Source organism: Pleurodeles waltl, chromosome 5 (assembly GCF_031143425.1).
Source record: "Pleurodeles waltl isolate 20211129_DDA chromosome 5, aPleWal1.hap1.20221129, whole genome shotgun sequence".
NCBI lineage: Eukaryota > Metazoa > Chordata > Amphibia > Caudata > Salamandridae > Pleurodeles > Pleurodeles waltl.
Genome location: NC_090444.1, coordinates 773,745,612 through 773,762,492, shown reverse-complemented (window position 1 = coordinate 773,762,492; position 16,881 = coordinate 773,745,612). Strand labels below are relative to the sequence as shown.

The 16,881-nt window shown below is 41.4% G+C and overlaps 1 protein-coding gene across 3 annotated transcripts in view; it reads right to left on the bottom strand.

Moving 5' to 3' along the window:
• Nucleotides 1-16,881, bottom strand: part of DZANK1 (double zinc ribbon and ankyrin repeat domains 1) — a 741,684-nt gene that overhangs the window by 382,429 nt on the left and 342,374 nt on the right. For all 3 annotated transcript variants that reach the window (XM_069234738.1, XM_069234737.1, XM_069234736.1), the window contains one exon: nucleotides 6,591-6,755. In XM_069234738.1, coding sequence (XP_069090839.1) covers nucleotides 6,591-6,755 — 165 coding nt within the window. The remainder of the gene's footprint in view (nucleotides 1-6,590; nucleotides 6,756-16,881) is intronic.

Below are 16,881 nucleotides of genomic sequence, written 5' to 3'. Positions count from 1 at the left end.
TTAATAAGGCCATTTTAAAACTCCCCATTTGGAAATTATACAGCCATTTGTGCACTTTAAAAAGAAAACTGTATACATAAGTTTTACATATTTATTAAACAAATATTCATTTATATTTTTCTTCTATTTCCAGGAGAAAAGATCCGTTATTGGATTTTCCTCCCTGTGAAAGGAAAAGAGAGTGGGATAATGTTCTAAGAACTATAACTTTATTAAAAAGAAACAAAAAACACACGTCCCTTGTCTAGAAGGGTTTCCTATCAAATTGCAGCATTTTTCACAAATTTTATCTCGCCAGTTGGTACAATTATACAAAAAAAAAATTGTATTCTTTGGGAGAGAGTTTGAGTCTTTTCCTGATTCTATTTTCCATACTTCTCAGCCAGAGAACAATATTATTCTATGTAAGGTATATTTAAAAATATTTGCCTTTTGATTTGAATCCTTAATTTTTTAACCTATTAAAATTGAACCAATGTGTTTTATTAAGGGAAGGCTAGTCTCAGATAAAGTTTGTATTTTTTCAAATATTACAGAAAGTTTCCAAATCTAGTTCCCTTTTTGCCACAGTTACTTCAGATGCAGAAAAAAACAGTAGACCACTTGAGGTATAGGGTATACGTTTAAAGCTCTTCAACATATAGGGGACTATTTAAAAAAAGATTAATTCACCTAATTCTAACAACAAAGCTGCTTTATATATAAATTGTAGTAAATCTCCTTTCCTTTCTCTACAAAGAGGCACAAGACAAGATTATCTCTTTCACCACCACTTTTTATTTTGGCTCTTGAAATCATTTGGTCAGACTAAAGGCCTAATTTACGATCTTGGTGGTCGGACCGCCATACTGCCAATGCCAGACCGCCGCATTACGATGTTCCCGCTGGGCTGGTGGCCCAGTCAGTGTGGCAGCATTGGCTTCGGCTCCAAGGGAGAGCCAAGGCCAATGCCAGCTGCGCTCACTGCGCTGCCAGCACATTGCCATGGCAGACAGTGTGCATACCAACTGTGCTGGCATGGGGGCTAGTGCACCGGCCACAACATGAGCAATATCGGTGCAGGGGTATCCCTGTGGCCCCTTCTCTGCCTTTCCACCGTACTTTTCATGGTGGTGTCCCCGCCAGGAAAAGGTAGGCGGAAAAGCAGATTGCAATATGGATGGCGGTGAAGGTAGATTGCAATATGGATGGCGATGCCACTGATGGCACCGCCTCCATATTCCGTCGCTCTCCCGACCGCCGCCACAGTGGGTCAGGAGTTGGCAGTGGTGGCGGTCCGACCGCCACCATCCAAATCAGGCAGTCCAATCTACACAGGAAGCAGCAGTCACACCGCCAAAGTCAGTAAGGAGGTCTTCGGACTGTCGTACTCGTAATCATGCCCTAAATCATAATCCTTCTATTGGAGGATTTTCGTATAGAGTTAAATAATTTAAGTACTCTGCAGACGCACATGATGTGTTACTTCAAAAAATATTATCCGAGAAGAATCATTACCTTATTTCTTTTATGAAGTTCAGTTATTCTCTAAAATATTTAACTACAATTTAAATACAGAAAAATAAGAGATTATTCTCTAGAGTAAAGTTTGTATGGCAAATATGTGAACATTTCAGTTTAGTATGGAATAAGGAACAGATAAAACATCTAGGACTATGGTTCACTAATAATAATGAAGGTACAATCATATTAAACGTTGACTTCACATAAAAGAAAATTAATACACCCTTTGAAAGCAGGTATCCGTCATGTATTTCATGGTAGTAAAACCTAAACACTATTAAAATGAAGTGCATTCTAGTTGTAATATGTACAATCCCTCTGCTACCAGTTAAGATCCTAACTATAAATTGAATATGCCTTTATTTTTATTTTTTGTAAGTTTTTTTTTTAAAGACTTTATAACCCCGACAAAGAGACTTTCCTATTTATCATCTCAGATGATTAATAATATGTGTAGAGTGCTTCCAACAATAATTACTTCTGATGTTTCAAGTAAGAGCCAGTTTCTCACTTCATCTATATGGTATAATAATAGTAATAATATGATAGGTAGAAGGGCGATATATTGTAAAGCTAGGCAAATTTATTTTGTTTCTCAATTATTTCATAATGATATTATAACTCCATTTCCTCTGTTACAAAATACTTATAACCTTCCTTTTTTCAGCAGGAAACAACATAATACATTTGTAGTTGATGTACAGGACTTTTCTTAACACTGATGCTGTTTCGCAAACTGAACACTATGTTACTTTATTACATCTCACAATTCTTAAAGCTTCAAAAATATATGAAGTATTATCTACTGTCAAATACATGAGGAGAAATTGCACATTTGACACATTTGGGAATCAAAACTAAACCTGTAATGGTCTATGACTACTTGGAATTTTATTCGTAAAAAGAGACTCAGCATCAAAGTCTGCCAGTAAATCTAAAATGTTATTCATTTGCTTATAGCTTTTATCACATTCTCAATGTTATTTAAGTTACACTTATATCCAAATAGTTGTACTGGTCATGCAAACATTATATTGGTGTATGTGTATTCATCCACTTATTTTCTGAATGTCAAACTGTTAAGAAAATGGTTAGAGATTTGGAAAAAGACTAATTAAATCATAGGTACAGCTGTTCTATTTTGTTTCAGTAATATTGTATTGGGTCTCTTAGATGAATGGAAAAATCTATCCTTAAAGGGGAAAATTATACATTTACTAATCGTGGTTGCAATCGAACTAGTAACTAGAATTTGAAAATAACATAAAAATATATGTTATGTTTCTTAGTGTAATGTTATATGTTTATAAGTTGACAGTCTTAAGTTAGGTAAATGGGACCCTCAGGAAATTACAGAGGTTTTATGGCCTTCTTTTTCATTTTTTAATAATATATATATATTAATAGTTCTCAAAGATTGATTCATAGTGTAGAAGTTTCTAAACATTATTAATACTAGAAATGTATGTTTAAAAAAAGCTTTTTGTGCATACATATATTTATAATGAATATGTTAGTCAGTCAATAATCGTTATTCGGCTTGAAAAGCTATAAAAGTCTAAAACAAAATTTACATTCACAATCTCTTGCGGTTCATTTATGTTTTGAAAGGCTCACAAGATAATAAAATATTAGTCAATACTTAAAAAAGACATACATACAGTTTTCCTATAGATATATCCTATGAAAGAAATGATGTCAGAACGCATAATGCTTGCTATTTGTAAGGACATTTCTCTAAATGTTTAGGATTTCATAGAGGAGCCAAACATACAATTCGCCTATAAATACATCTTATAGAAACACATCATAATGTCTTCTAATTGTGAGGGAATTTCTTATAAAATGTAAACTTGCATGATAAATAGCTAGTGTCTCTAATTGCTGTAAGAATACCATCCCAGACTTGTCGTGTCTGATAACAGCTTGACATATGAAAAGAGACAAGTCGAGGTTTCGGGGGGCAGAGTAATTTTGTGTTCTTTTTCCTCTTTTTTCTTTATTTATTTCCTTTTCTTCATATTTATCCTCATTTCATATGAAAAATTGATTCGTCTTATTTCGTACTATGCTATCAATTCACCATCACAAATTAAACAATCACTTTTATATCTACAATTAATCTTTAAAAAAATGGTTTATTTTAAGAATTTATAGCTAATATGTTCAAATTGATGGCATTTTAAATCACCAAATATATTCTATCAAACTCGTTACCAGCCCTCAATTTGAGCTCATTGCTCATATGCAGGGATCAACATCAAGTGGTCATTTCAAGAACCTGCTTGCCAAGCAGCAGTTAATAATAAGCTCTAGAATTCACATGAGGATGTCTGACTAACTCAATAAGTAGTGTCTATGCTACACTTTCAGGTTTGGTGCATTTGATTGGGACCTCTGGCATGTATACTAAGCGACAACAAAGGAGTCTCCTTAAAGCAGTCTGATACATGTCTGCAGTGCCAATAATGAGATAGTTACAATTTTAAGAAAATACCTGGAGTGTGCATCAGATATTAAAGGGCTGCGAAGTTCACAAAACAAGTTACCATTCAAAATATTATTAACATTGCATATTCTTCATAATTCCCAGTGGGTATAGCTTTCCACAAAGAAGTGAACCCTCGACATAAGCATGCCACAGTGTAGGTGAAGGTCAGGCGTCTTCCTGTTATGACAGCACTATGCATCACAAGTTACATTCTGTAATAACCCAAAGGTGGAATACATTGGGATGACCTATTAAAGTCTATAGATAGAGATAAGAATGTTTTTTGGTAAGTTTAATATCATAGTTAATCATCTGTGGCAGAAAACACATTTTGGGCCTCAATACGAGGTTGGCAGGTGGATACTCGGCCCACCAGCCCCATGGAGAGGAGGCCGCCGCGGAACTTGTGGTCTCCCCCCAGGCTGATTACAAGGTTTCCACTGGGCTGACTGGCGGAAACGTCAGTGGAAACCGTGCGGCAGCACTGGAGCCGAAGCCAACGCCGTCGCACAGAGGATGCTCCCAGCACCCTCGAAATGCACACTGTCAACTGTAGCTGTGTGCATTCCGAGAGTGCTGGGCAAGGGGTCCCCCAGCACTGGCTTTCTGCCAGCCTTTTCATGGTGGAGTCCTTGCCAAGAAAAGACTGGCGGAAACTGGGCTCATGATCAGCACAGCGGCACTGAACTCAGTGACGCCGTGGCTGACCACGACTCCGACCACTGCCCCACTCTCGGGAACCTTGTTCCTGTCAGTGGTCTGACCGCCAGGGTCGTAATTTGCCAGTCGGACTGCCAGATGTGTGAGGTCTGACCACGACTGCGGCTTTAGCAGTCCTCAGACCTCCAAAGTCATAATGAGGGCCTTAGTCTTTTGGAGTAAGATAGTTAAAAAAAAAAAAACACAAACAAAACTTAGCTCTAAAGGAGTAACCACATATTAACAATTTGGCAGCTCAAAAAAACTTACATTGCCATTTATAATAAAGACTCTTTCCACAATCCCATGCACCTAAGTATAAAAGTTAAGAATGTAATTGGAATAGTTTCAGAAAGCACTGAACAACGGTCACAGAAATACATACCAAAAAGGCAATCTTTAGTGTTGTCTGTCTGCTACAAACTTGTTAGAAATCACAGCTCAAAGGGTGAAAAAAACATTCTTTTCATTAAGGATGTGCCCTAAAGTTCTCCGATAGATATTTTGTCTCTCAGGATCAGGAGTTCGAAAACAACAGTAAACCGTGTTTAATGAGGTCACTGTGAGGTCATGGCAAAGCTGTTTTTAATACTTTTAAATCCAGCTCTTTTCCTCAATGAGGGATTCAAGCTTATGGATGCTTTCCAGATTACATGAACTGATCGACTTCACTGTTGCCGGACTGTCTAACACCACATACCGATAACAGAAAATCACCACAAATTAGGGGGTTTATTGCCAGGGTCTATATATTTGATCTTCCTGGCATAATAGTAGGGTAACAAAGGAAGATCCTACCATGGTAAAAGACTAGACCCAACTTTCCATGGGAGTTGGACACTAATTCCACTGCTACCTTTTATTGAGTTAACTTTGTCATACATGGTGAAAGATTAGCGACTACATCTAGAGTGGCCATATCACCATCATATATGGCAAAGGTGATTCTGGACTAGTTTCATTCTGAAATGTAACAGAAACTGTTGCTAGCCACATGCAAATCATCCATGGCATGGGAGTTAAGGTGGGTTCATTACTTGAAGAAGTAGTTGGCTAATGTTTATAAATGAGTCACAGCTAAGGTGGAGATAGCCCATCAGAGACAGCACTAAAGGGCACTACAATAATATGGGTTACTAAGCTACCAGAGATGCCTTGAAATTTAGACGGTCAATCATTCTGAACATCTGTCTGCAGGATCTCTGTTTCTGACCTGCTTTGTACGTGCTGTCTGGGAGGCGGAGCATATGATAAGCTTCTGACCTCTTCCACTACAATATTATGTAATTCTATGTGCTGGAATATGTACATTGCATGTGATGTTATAATTTACCCTTCTCGTACTTGGGTGGTCATTCAAGGCTCGAGCAATGTCAACAATCGAATAATGATGTCCTGCTTGTAAAATATATGCAACATTGTATTGTTGTTTTGTCTGCTTCTGTACTGTGTGCATGGACTTCAAATTGCACTGATGAGGATTTAAATGACCAGCGTTTCTGGGGACTGAGGCAGGTTGACGAGTTTGCACTGTAAATGTCTCCATTAAAAAAATACATCTAAAGTATCTGCTAATGTATATTACAATATTTATAAAAGCAACAAAACACTTCATTTCTTTGAAATGGTAACTTCTGAATTTGATGGAGCCCTCCGCTCAGAGTATGGTAGCCACCTTGGATACAGTTACTATGCTGTTACACTGGCAAACGTGTGGACCATATAATGGCAGTTTTTGTCAGAGGTAGCCTCTAAATCAGGCCACAGTACCCCTCAGGTCAGTTGTTTCCTTTGTGTGCTTCAGTTTATATAGAAATCCCATCCCTCAAACCTGAGGATAAAAAGTTTACATTGTACTGAGAAAGGCTTTATGAGGATAGTTACTAATGAGACTTACCTCTGATTGAAGCAGGCTGTCTTCTGTGTTTAAGAGCACACTGTTGTGAACACCAAATCGTGTTGGAGGCTCGAGATAAACCCCACAGGAAGCACAAAAGTGAGCATACGGATGGTTGCTTGCACCGCATTTGGAGCAGGTGAGGTAGCTTATGGATGGACCAGGCTAAAAAGAGTAAAATTATTTAAGATTTTTAATAACCTTGCAATATAAGGATTTGTTGCACACAGAACAAAACAGAGGCCAGGGAAAATAGTTTGTGTCGCATAACACTTCGAGGAAGTGTGTATTCCTATAAACAAAAAACTTCTAGTGGCTACTGTGGGGTGGACCAGCAGCAATCCATATAACAGTAAAGAAGCAATTCAGTTGTTTCTCCTGAAAATATATTTTAAAAATGTTTTATTAAACACATACACAAGCACAGAAGCAAGGTTAATTCCTATTTTGCACATAATGCAATACAAGTATGCATTTTAATTGTGTTTTTGTTCTCGCTTGCTAGCTTGTTCATCAGTTTGCCATTTGAAGACTCTCCCATAACTGAAGGCTATTGTAAGCTATAAGGACCCTCTCATTTATGAAATACGTATCATAAAGCTAAAGGAACCCAAATTTAACAAGCAATGCTAATCAATTTTTTAAACATAAATCTTGTTTTTAAATTGTTTCTTAACTAGTGCTATGTTTCTTAGCTAGTACAATGAAGGTCTTGCACGGACCATTTAATCCTCATCTAGCCCTACAAAATCTTTACTGAAACTAAAAAGTTTCTGTGGACCATTCTTTGCCATGATATTTGTTTGTCATGATATCATGTATGACATGACACATAGTGGATCTTATAAGAGCTACAGTGTTTTAGTTTATGTTTGAAAGCAACACACGGGGCGTGATCAAGCAGAACAAGATATGTTCACCTTCTTTTGAGATCCATGTGGTCACACAGCTAAGAATTCAAATGGCTCCTGCTTATAATTACTTCTCCACTACCTTTCATCACCCAGTCATTTCTGTGGTTTACTGTTCCTGCTGGGGAAAGTAAAATATCATTTTGAAGAAGACTTTTAGGTTTTTATTTGTGAAAATGGTCTCTAGTGCCATTTTGGTGAAGTAGTGTGCTTTCTGTTGCAATGCAGTTTCTGGAGAGTTAATGCTGATACTTGTGAGGATTCATCAATTTCTTTCACCATCCAATCACTCCTGAGGGTTATTATTCCCTTGGGGTGAGTTGCATTCCAATTCTGTAAAAATACAGCTGTTTTCTCCATGAAGCTGGATTTCAGCCACCATTTTGTTTAAGTGATGTGCTTTCCACTGGAGCACTATTTTTAGAGAAACAAGAGCCTTGCTCTGGTGATTCTTCAATTAATTTCATCACCCAGTCACCCCTAAGGGTTATTATTCCTTTGTGGTCAGTTGCATTCCAAACTTGATTATGAAATCAGGGGTTTTCTTTGTGGAGACGGCTCGGGTTGCCATTCTTGTTGATCTAACATGCTTTCTGGATGTAGTGTTGTGTTTGGGGAGGAAATGGTCATTAATGTTCCAATCTTCTTATGGAAGTTCCTATTTTCAAGCTTCAAGTTTTTTTTTTTACTATGCCAATAGCCATGTTTGGTGCTTGCTGGTGCCTCTAAATATAAGTCTTGCAAATCAATATCAACTGACTGCCCATTTGATTCAGCCTATGTATATTTTTCGCTGGTGATTATCTCTATTGACTTGCAATATTTCAGCCACCTTCTAATTTTGTATTTTATTTTGTTTCTATTATTTTTTCATAGTTAACAAACATACAAACAGTAGACAGTTGGAATGCCAAACATCACCAATATTTTGCAGTGAAATACTGGGGCTGCACAAATGATACATCGCAAATGATGGGCCAGCAAGTGGTCATGTAAGTGTGTGCGAGCTACTTACTGTAGTACATGGCGGATGGAAAAAACAGGTCATCCTTTATGTTGGTGAGAATGACATTGCTAAGCTTAAGAGTCTGGTTCAATAGTGCACAGGTAGTCTCAATAGGGTTGCCATATATCTATTGGTCTAGATGTCGGTAAAGTGTCATAGTCTTCACTAACTTTATCGCAGTATGTCATGCTTTTAAGCCAGTCTGAGGGCGGCCCTGCCGGCCCTCCTCCCCCCACCATAGTGCGACTTGGCGTTTGGCCAATAAAAAGGCAATGGAGGCCAGGCGTTGTGTTGATCGTGACGAGGTCCTTTGTGTATGCCAGAAGGGCTACTAGAGTGTCAGGGCTTAAATCAGTGGCCAACATGTGTGACACGTGTTTGAACACCTAGATCCAATACTGAGCGATCTCGGGGCATGACCGGGCTGAATAGGCAATGAAAGTGACACTTGGGACAATGATCAGTAAAGTCTGAAGCCAATGGAGATAAACACTCAGATAACCCCTGCTTACCACCTTGGTAGCTTGGCAGAAGCAGTCAGGCTTATCTCAAAGGCAATGTGTAAAGTATTTGTACAAACACACAGAGTAACATAGTGAAAACAGTACAAAATGGACACCAGTTTAGAAAAATAGGCAATATTTATCTAACTCAAACAAGAACAAAATTACAAAAATCCAACATACACAAGTCAAGATATTAATTTACAAAAGAATAGGAGTCTTAATCCACAGAAAACAACGGAAACATTGTTGTTACACAAAGTACCTGGTTCGCTTCAAAAATAAAACCACAGGGGCGTGCATGCGTCGGAAAAGTCAGAAATGCCTCGATACCGTAATCACAAGTGAGCCTGCTGTGCGTTGTTTCTTCTCTAGTGGGGTCAGCGATGGGCCGTTTTCCTTTCCCGCAAGAAAGCGATGCGTCGATTTCCGGACGGGTACCTTAGATCTGTTCAGGCTTGCATTGGTTTTTGATGGCCAGCGATGATGCGTGAGAAATCTGGCCGCACGGTGTTGGAAAACAGCCCTCAAGCGGGGGTTGCATCGTTTCGTCGACGACGATGCGTCAATCTCCCAGCCGCGACGCAGGTGGCGCGTTGTTTTCAGCCACGTTGCAGGTGGTGCATCTAAATTTTTCCCGCACAGTATTCTGAGTGTTGATTTCAGTCCTTGTTCTGCCAACTTCACCTCTCAAGGGCCCAGGGATTGGATGGGGCACCACTTAGCAGGGCAGAAATCTCAGCAGAGAGTCCAGGTGCTGACAGAGGAGGTCTTTGATGGCCCTGAGACTTCAAAACAGGAGGCAAGCTCAATTCAAGCCCTTGGAGGTTCTTCACAAGTAGGAATATACCATAAAGTCCGGTCTGTCCTCTTTCAGGCAGAAGCAGCAACTGCAGGCAAACCCAGCAAAGCACATTCACAGGCAAAGGGGGCAGTACCCCTCCTCCAGCTCTTCTCCTTGGCAAAGGTTCCTCTTGATTCCAGAAGTAATCTAAAAATCTGGGGTTTTGGGTCCATAACTCGTACCCCTTTCTGCCTTTGAAGTAGGCAAATTTCAAAGAAAAGTTCAAAAGATCCTGCCTTGCCCAGGCCTGGCTCCAGACTCACACCAGGGGGATGGAGGCTGCATTATGTGAGGGCAGGCACAACCCATTCAGGCGTAAGTGACCATTCCTCCTTCCACTCTAGCTCAGATGGCCCATCAGGATACGCAGGCTACACCCCAGCTCCCTTTGTGTCACTGTCTGGAGGGGATTCACAAACAGCCCAACTGTCAGTCTGACCCAGACACTGAATACACAAGCAGGTATAGTCACAGAATGGTTTAAGCAAGAAAATGCCCACTTTCTAAAAGTGTCATTTTCAAACTGACAACTTAAAAACCAACTTTACCAAAATATGTATTTTTAAATTGTGAGTTCAGAGACACCAAACTCCATACTTTCATCTACTACCAAAGAGAAACTGAACTTAAAAGATATTTAAAGGCAGCCCCCATGTTAACCTATGAGAGAGAGACCTTGCAACAGTGAAAATTGAATTTGGCAGTATTTCGCGGTTAGGAGATGTAAAACACATCAGCACATGTCCCACCTTTAGCATACACTGCACCCTGCCCATGGGGCTACCTAGGGCCTACCTTAGGTGTGCCTTACATGTATAAAAAGGAAAGGCTTAGGCCTGGCAAGTGGGTACACTTGCCAGGTTGAATTGGCAGTTTAAAACTGCACACACATACACTGCAGTGGCAGGTCTGAGACATGATTACAGAGCTACTGATGTGGGTGGCACACCAGTGGGTGAAGGGGAGCCATGTGTTGTTATGCAGTGGCTGAGCTGCGGAGTACAGGGGACTGTCGCCCAATATCCGGCAAAGCCTACGGCATACCCAACGGGTAATTGACACGGCTTGAATATCTTGAGGGTCTAACGGATGCCTTTTGGTAGGAGTTGTTTGCGGAGTAGCTCTCTCAGCTTGTTGCGTTCCGGTGGCAGATATGGGACCCGCGTGACCGAGTGATACCACAGGTATGTGTACTAATATTGGGCAGCTAGAAAGTAAAGATAAAAGTAGGGATGCTGAACTTGCTGCGTTCAGGTGGGAGAATCAGAGTGTCCCATTGGACCAACGGTCTTCTGCCAGTCCATGTCAGGCGCAGAAGGTGGCCCTGCAGGGTGTGGAAAAATGATAATGTGAGTGGTATGGAAATATTCAAAAATAGGTAGAAGAACCAGGGCAAGGACATCATTTTAATTACAGCCACTCAACCCGCCAAGGACAGTGGGAGCCCTATCCATTGGGCCACTTGGGCATCGAGATGCGTCATCAGCTGGCCATAATTAGGTTGAAATATTTGGTTAATGTTTCTATGTATTCGGATACCAAGATATTTAGTGATGTCCGTGCCCCACCTGAGAGGGTATTCCCCGGAGATGCGCAGGGTAGAATCGGTTAGGGGAAATAGCTCAGATTTAGACCAACTGATCTGGAAGCCTGAAAGGTTGCCATATATGATGATTTATTGCATTATGGGGGCAAGATTATCAGTCGGTTGTCGCAAGAAGAGCACAATGTCATCTGCGTATAGTGAAAGTAACAGGGGGGCATGGGTGAGCAGCCGGCTCCTGTGAAGATGATGAGCCTGCAAATAGCGGATCAATGGGTCCATCAAGAAGATAAAAGGAAGGGGGGACAAATGGCATCCCTGGTGGGTACCCCGTGAGAAGCTGAATGGTTCGGATACAGAACCATTTACCCTAATACAAGCCACTGGGTCAGTATACAGCAGCATGAATAAAGACTGAAAAATGTGAGGGATGCCCAATCTGCTCAGGACTGCTCTCAAAATCAGACATTCTAACAAATCAAATGCATTCTTAGCTTCTAATAGTGCAACCACTGCAGGAACAGTGGGTGCTATTCAGTGCAAGACTGTGAAAATGGTTATGAGGTTGAGGGAAGTCGATTGATGAGGAACAAAACCTGACTGGGCTGGCGACATAAGATGTTCCATCAAGAGTGACAGTCTGTTTGATAAGACCTTGGCTAGTACTTTATTATCCAGGTTTAACAATGAGAGTGGGCGATTGGAAGCAAAAACAAGGGGGTCTTTGCTGGGCTTGGGCAGCAGCGTGATGACAACCTCATGAAGTGTGGGGGGCAATGTGTCGGTGGACAGTGACTCAACGTATAGCGCTGGGAGATGTGGTGCCAGTTGGGTTTTATAGTGCTAGGAGATGTGGTGCCAGTTAGGTTTTATAAGCTTTATAGAATGCTCCCGTTAGGACATCAGGGCCCGGTGCCCTGGCACCATCGAGGTCATCTATGGCCTGCGTGACTTCGTCAAGTGAGATGGGTGCACTTAGGAAGAGGCGCTGGCCCTTTGTGAGCCAACCCATCGCGATTCCGTCCAGATAGGAGGAAATTGCCATGGGTCATCCGCGTGCAAGATGTGTAGTGTTGTGTAAAATATCGCTGGAATTCAGCTAGGACCTGGGCACCACCCATAACTCGTCTGCATGTCAGGAACATAGTTATTTGATTGGCTAGGGAGCAGCAGTCGCACAAGTGTGCGGCCTGGGCGTTCCCCTTTGCAGTACCTGCAGGCTTTGGCATTTTTCCCTAAGTATGCCAGTTCTCTATCAGCAAGGTTGAAGAATTCCCTCAGAAGGACAGAGCGTTGGTGCAGTCGCAGCTCCCCACCCAACGTGGAGGCATTGTCAGTGTTTTTGAGTTTGGACTCTACCTTTTGCATCTGTGAGCGAATGTTGTGGAGAACTCCGACACGTTTGGATATACACACGCCTCGTATATAGGCTTTAAAAGCCTCCCACAGAGTGGTTTGTGTGTTAACCGTGCCAGTGATTAAAAAGAAGTACTCCTCTATGGATTTTAGAATTTCGCTCCGCAACACTGGGTCCTGTAGATTTGCCCCAAAGAACCAATTTTTAAATCGTCGGCCTGTGACATGAAATAAGTCTGACTGTAACAGTGGTGTGAATCATCCGCCAATGTACATCAGATGGTTGGGCCTGGACATGTATGAAGGTTTAAACTCCCTTGGGACCAGCAGGGCTCCCGGTCTCGAAAGAGCATTGCAGCAGGGCCATCGGCGGGATCCCCAAAGGTTTCATTAGCTTCTGGTGATGGGGACCCCCAAGCCACTGCTGGGTCGGAGCAGTTCGAGGACAGCCCACGGGGGACGATATCGAGGGGGCAGTTGTTTGCAGTAAGTGACTGCCTCCGCAGGGTTATCAAATATTCAGGATTTCCCATTATGCTCCATCCTAGGACGAGCTGGGTACAAGTCAGCGTAGCGCACCCCCTTCTTCCTGAGGATAATCTTCACATCGCTGAACCTCCTGCGTGCCAAATGATATAAGGAAGCTGTTGTCAGTATCAAACCTTTTCAAAAAGAGTTGATAGAGAAAGTGAACAGTGAGCATGGTGATAATGAAAGTGATTATGCTACGTGGGAGCGTACCAGAGGGTGGGGATCCCATTACAATGCGCGTGGGGGCTAGCAGGTTACCTTGTTCATTGGTGCTGTAGCGGTCATCAGGCCACGCCTTCTTCTGTTCGTCTTGCCCAGCCCGTGTCCATGCCACAGCAATCACTGCCCCGTCGTGCGGGTCTGCCCGCAGATGGGGGCAGGCAGGCAGGATTGCAGACTCGCGCCACCTGGGTCAGGCCCAGGATCACACCAATCACCGCGGGTCTCAGCACCCGCAGGGCATGCGACGAACTCCGTTGGCTCGATGGCTCTCCCCACTCGGGTGAGGGAGATTCAGCATGCCCCCATTTGCGTTCTGTGTCAGGCGGGTCGGGGGGAGCGCAGCAGCATGTGGCTCGGGCGGGATGGGGCGACCCAAGCCTCGGGATCACCCATGGCCCCTCTTGCCACGGCATCTCAAGGCATTGCCAGTCTGCGCCACGTCTCAAAGGCATGTGGGGGCAAGATGTGTAGGTCGCCCCCAGTAAAGGGGTTCCTCTGCAGCCCCAAGAGTTTCAGCAATCAGGCATCAGGGGTTAAGAGGCGATGATGGCAGCGATTCTTCTGATCTTTGGGCCACCGCCGCTGGAGCCTCACAAGATTGCTGCCATGTCGGTGGCAGTAGTGTGCACGCCCCTACCTTCTAAATATTTAAACGACCACATTATTTCACTATCAATATCCTTTTATTCAGGTGAGAGATTCTTTTAGTTTTTTTTTCTCCTTTTCTCTTAGTATTTTCCTTATAAGGGCAGAACGCAACATTTTACAGAAGTTTTGTAATTGAAATATGCCTTTGGCAAAATGACATCAGACTCTCGTTTCACCACAAAATCTCAAGCTGCCTCTTCTGAAACCAAACAAAAAAAGACTAAAAAATGATCCCCCATCTCCAATCACCACATCAAGTAATTAATCCAGTTTTAGATACAATCTTAGATGAAATCAGGGCACTGCAACCGTCTATTTTTGTTGCTAATATTAAATTTAAAACACATGGGTGTTGATGGGAAACAGACTGACTGAAATGGAATTACAAATGAACCAAATACATGACATGTCAATCAAGATTACCAATATAGAGAAAGAGATAATTCAACTTCAAAAACACTCTTAAGAGTTAGAAAACAGCAAACATTACAATAGCCTTCGCTTCAGTGGTCTACTAGAGGAATTGAAAGGCGGAGACAGTTGTCCCTCCAGACATCTTGCCTACCAGATCTGCTGGATATTCCTAAATCTCCTCATCTTACGCTTCAGAGAGATCATTGTCTCAGCCCTAAACTTAACCCAGCTTCAAAGCCAAGGGTCATTATAATGCTATTTCTATAATATACTGATCTATTACGAGTGGTTACGAGAAGAGTAAGTTACCGTCAGGCTAAAACGTATACATTTCTCAGGCTATCAACAGCCACCAACACCAGGAAAAGGGAATTTTTTGGCCTACTTGGCCTAAGCGTCTTTACTGAGATAATTGAACATACAATATGGCATTATTCACCCTTGCATCTGCAAAGTTACTCACAACGAAGACACCAAATCTTTTGATGATCCTGCTAAGAGAGTATTTTCAAGGTTTCACCTCGAAAAATATGGAAATTCCATCTACTACATCTTACTTCTCATTGTGTATGTGACTTGAGACTGAGTTTTTTTTCAATCTACACAATATATGCTCTAGTGATCATCTTGTTACACTGCAGTTGCACATTGTGTTTCTTATCTTTTTACTTCTTTTTTTCATACCAAGATTCTGTCCCTTGATCTGCACCTATCTTCTTACCATTCTCACGATTTTATTATTTTTTTTGTACTTCCTTATCAGCTACTTTTTGTTTTTCTATTATATTCTCACTTTTTAACTTTGCTGTATTCTATACCTCCACTTTTTCTTTGTTTTGCATTTTTTTATTTGGCCGTCACCTCTTATTGTGTCTTGTTGTTATTGTAGACTGTTACGTCCTGTGCTATACATTTGTTTGTCTTCTACCCTCATGATTAACATTGTTTCCTTGATAGTTTGTGGTCCGGGCAATCATGTGAAGCATCAAAAGGTACTGTCTCATCTTTGATTAAATACTCTGTTTTATGAGAAGCACATCACAATGCTGCAGAATCTCAGAAACTTAAACGATGTTGGGAGGAGAGTGTTGTTTACTCTCCTACAATTGCAAAACATTTAGAATAGCTATTTTACTTCACATGTATTTCAAATTTAATATGTTTTTTAAGAATAAAATGATGAAGGCGGATGGGTTTGGACTAAAGTCAAAATTGACAGGTTTATTCTTTCTTTATTTCATATATTTGGTTCAGTAAAATCTGAACCCTCATTTTGCAATAATATTAATATAAAATATGCACACATGTTCACATCATGTTCCAAATATTAATGGTACTTTTGGAGGTGACTGCAGTGACATATACCCATTTTAAATTGTGAATCATATTTCAATTTAATGCTGATAAATCAGATCAACCTTTTAAAACAACTTTGCATCACATTTCTTACTCCTAATAAAGACGTCAAATCAGCTGTCTGTGTATGTTTCTAAGCAACCAATGGTGGTGATAAGAAGGAACCAAAGACGGGGGAGGAAAGGATATATACCCTATAGACTCTATCATAATCCCCAAAGAAGTGAAAAAATAAGCAAAGAAATGTTAGGAGCAAAACATCAGCAGAGAGGGAAAGGTAGCCCAGGTAGTTCTGGATAATAAATTAAGGATAACCCAAGGAGAAGGATGGGAGCAGTAGTCCAAGACTGGGGGAGTATGCCACAAAAGATACCCAGTGTACCTCTCAAAGAGGATAGCCAGCGAGTAAAAAGAAAAAAGGGCATCCAAAGATTGGTACCAGAAGAAAGAAGGGAAAGTAGGGGATAAGAGGGAGAGAACAACGTAAGGAGATTAGTAAGAAGTGGGGGAAGTGGAGAATTAGATCATTCAGTTTGCTCGGTGAAGAGAAGGGTTTTGTCTCCACCAAAGGGCCCTGGGAAAGAGAGGAAAATGGATAGCCCCAAGGAAATATGAGTAGGTCGATATATGTGAAGCCCTGGGGAAGGGAGACAGGGAGAAAACTGCGGAGAAAGTTAAAGCCCTTGGATTGTACGCGTCTTCTAGAAGTAATGGCCTTGTGTCCAAACCTATGTGAGATTGAGTCGGAAGACATAAAGCAAATAGGATTAATCTTAAACCCTGAAGGGGCGGAGGTAACAAAGGCACTCTTCTACTCTGAATGCGTTAAACAATTGGTATTGCAAGCAGAGATGGAGTTAATGAAGTATGGTATAAGGTTGGTGCAATTAAGAGAGCCAGAGGTTGAGGAAAGAAATAGTAGAGTCCTTAGGTGTCATGGAAGCCTGCTCCCAAATC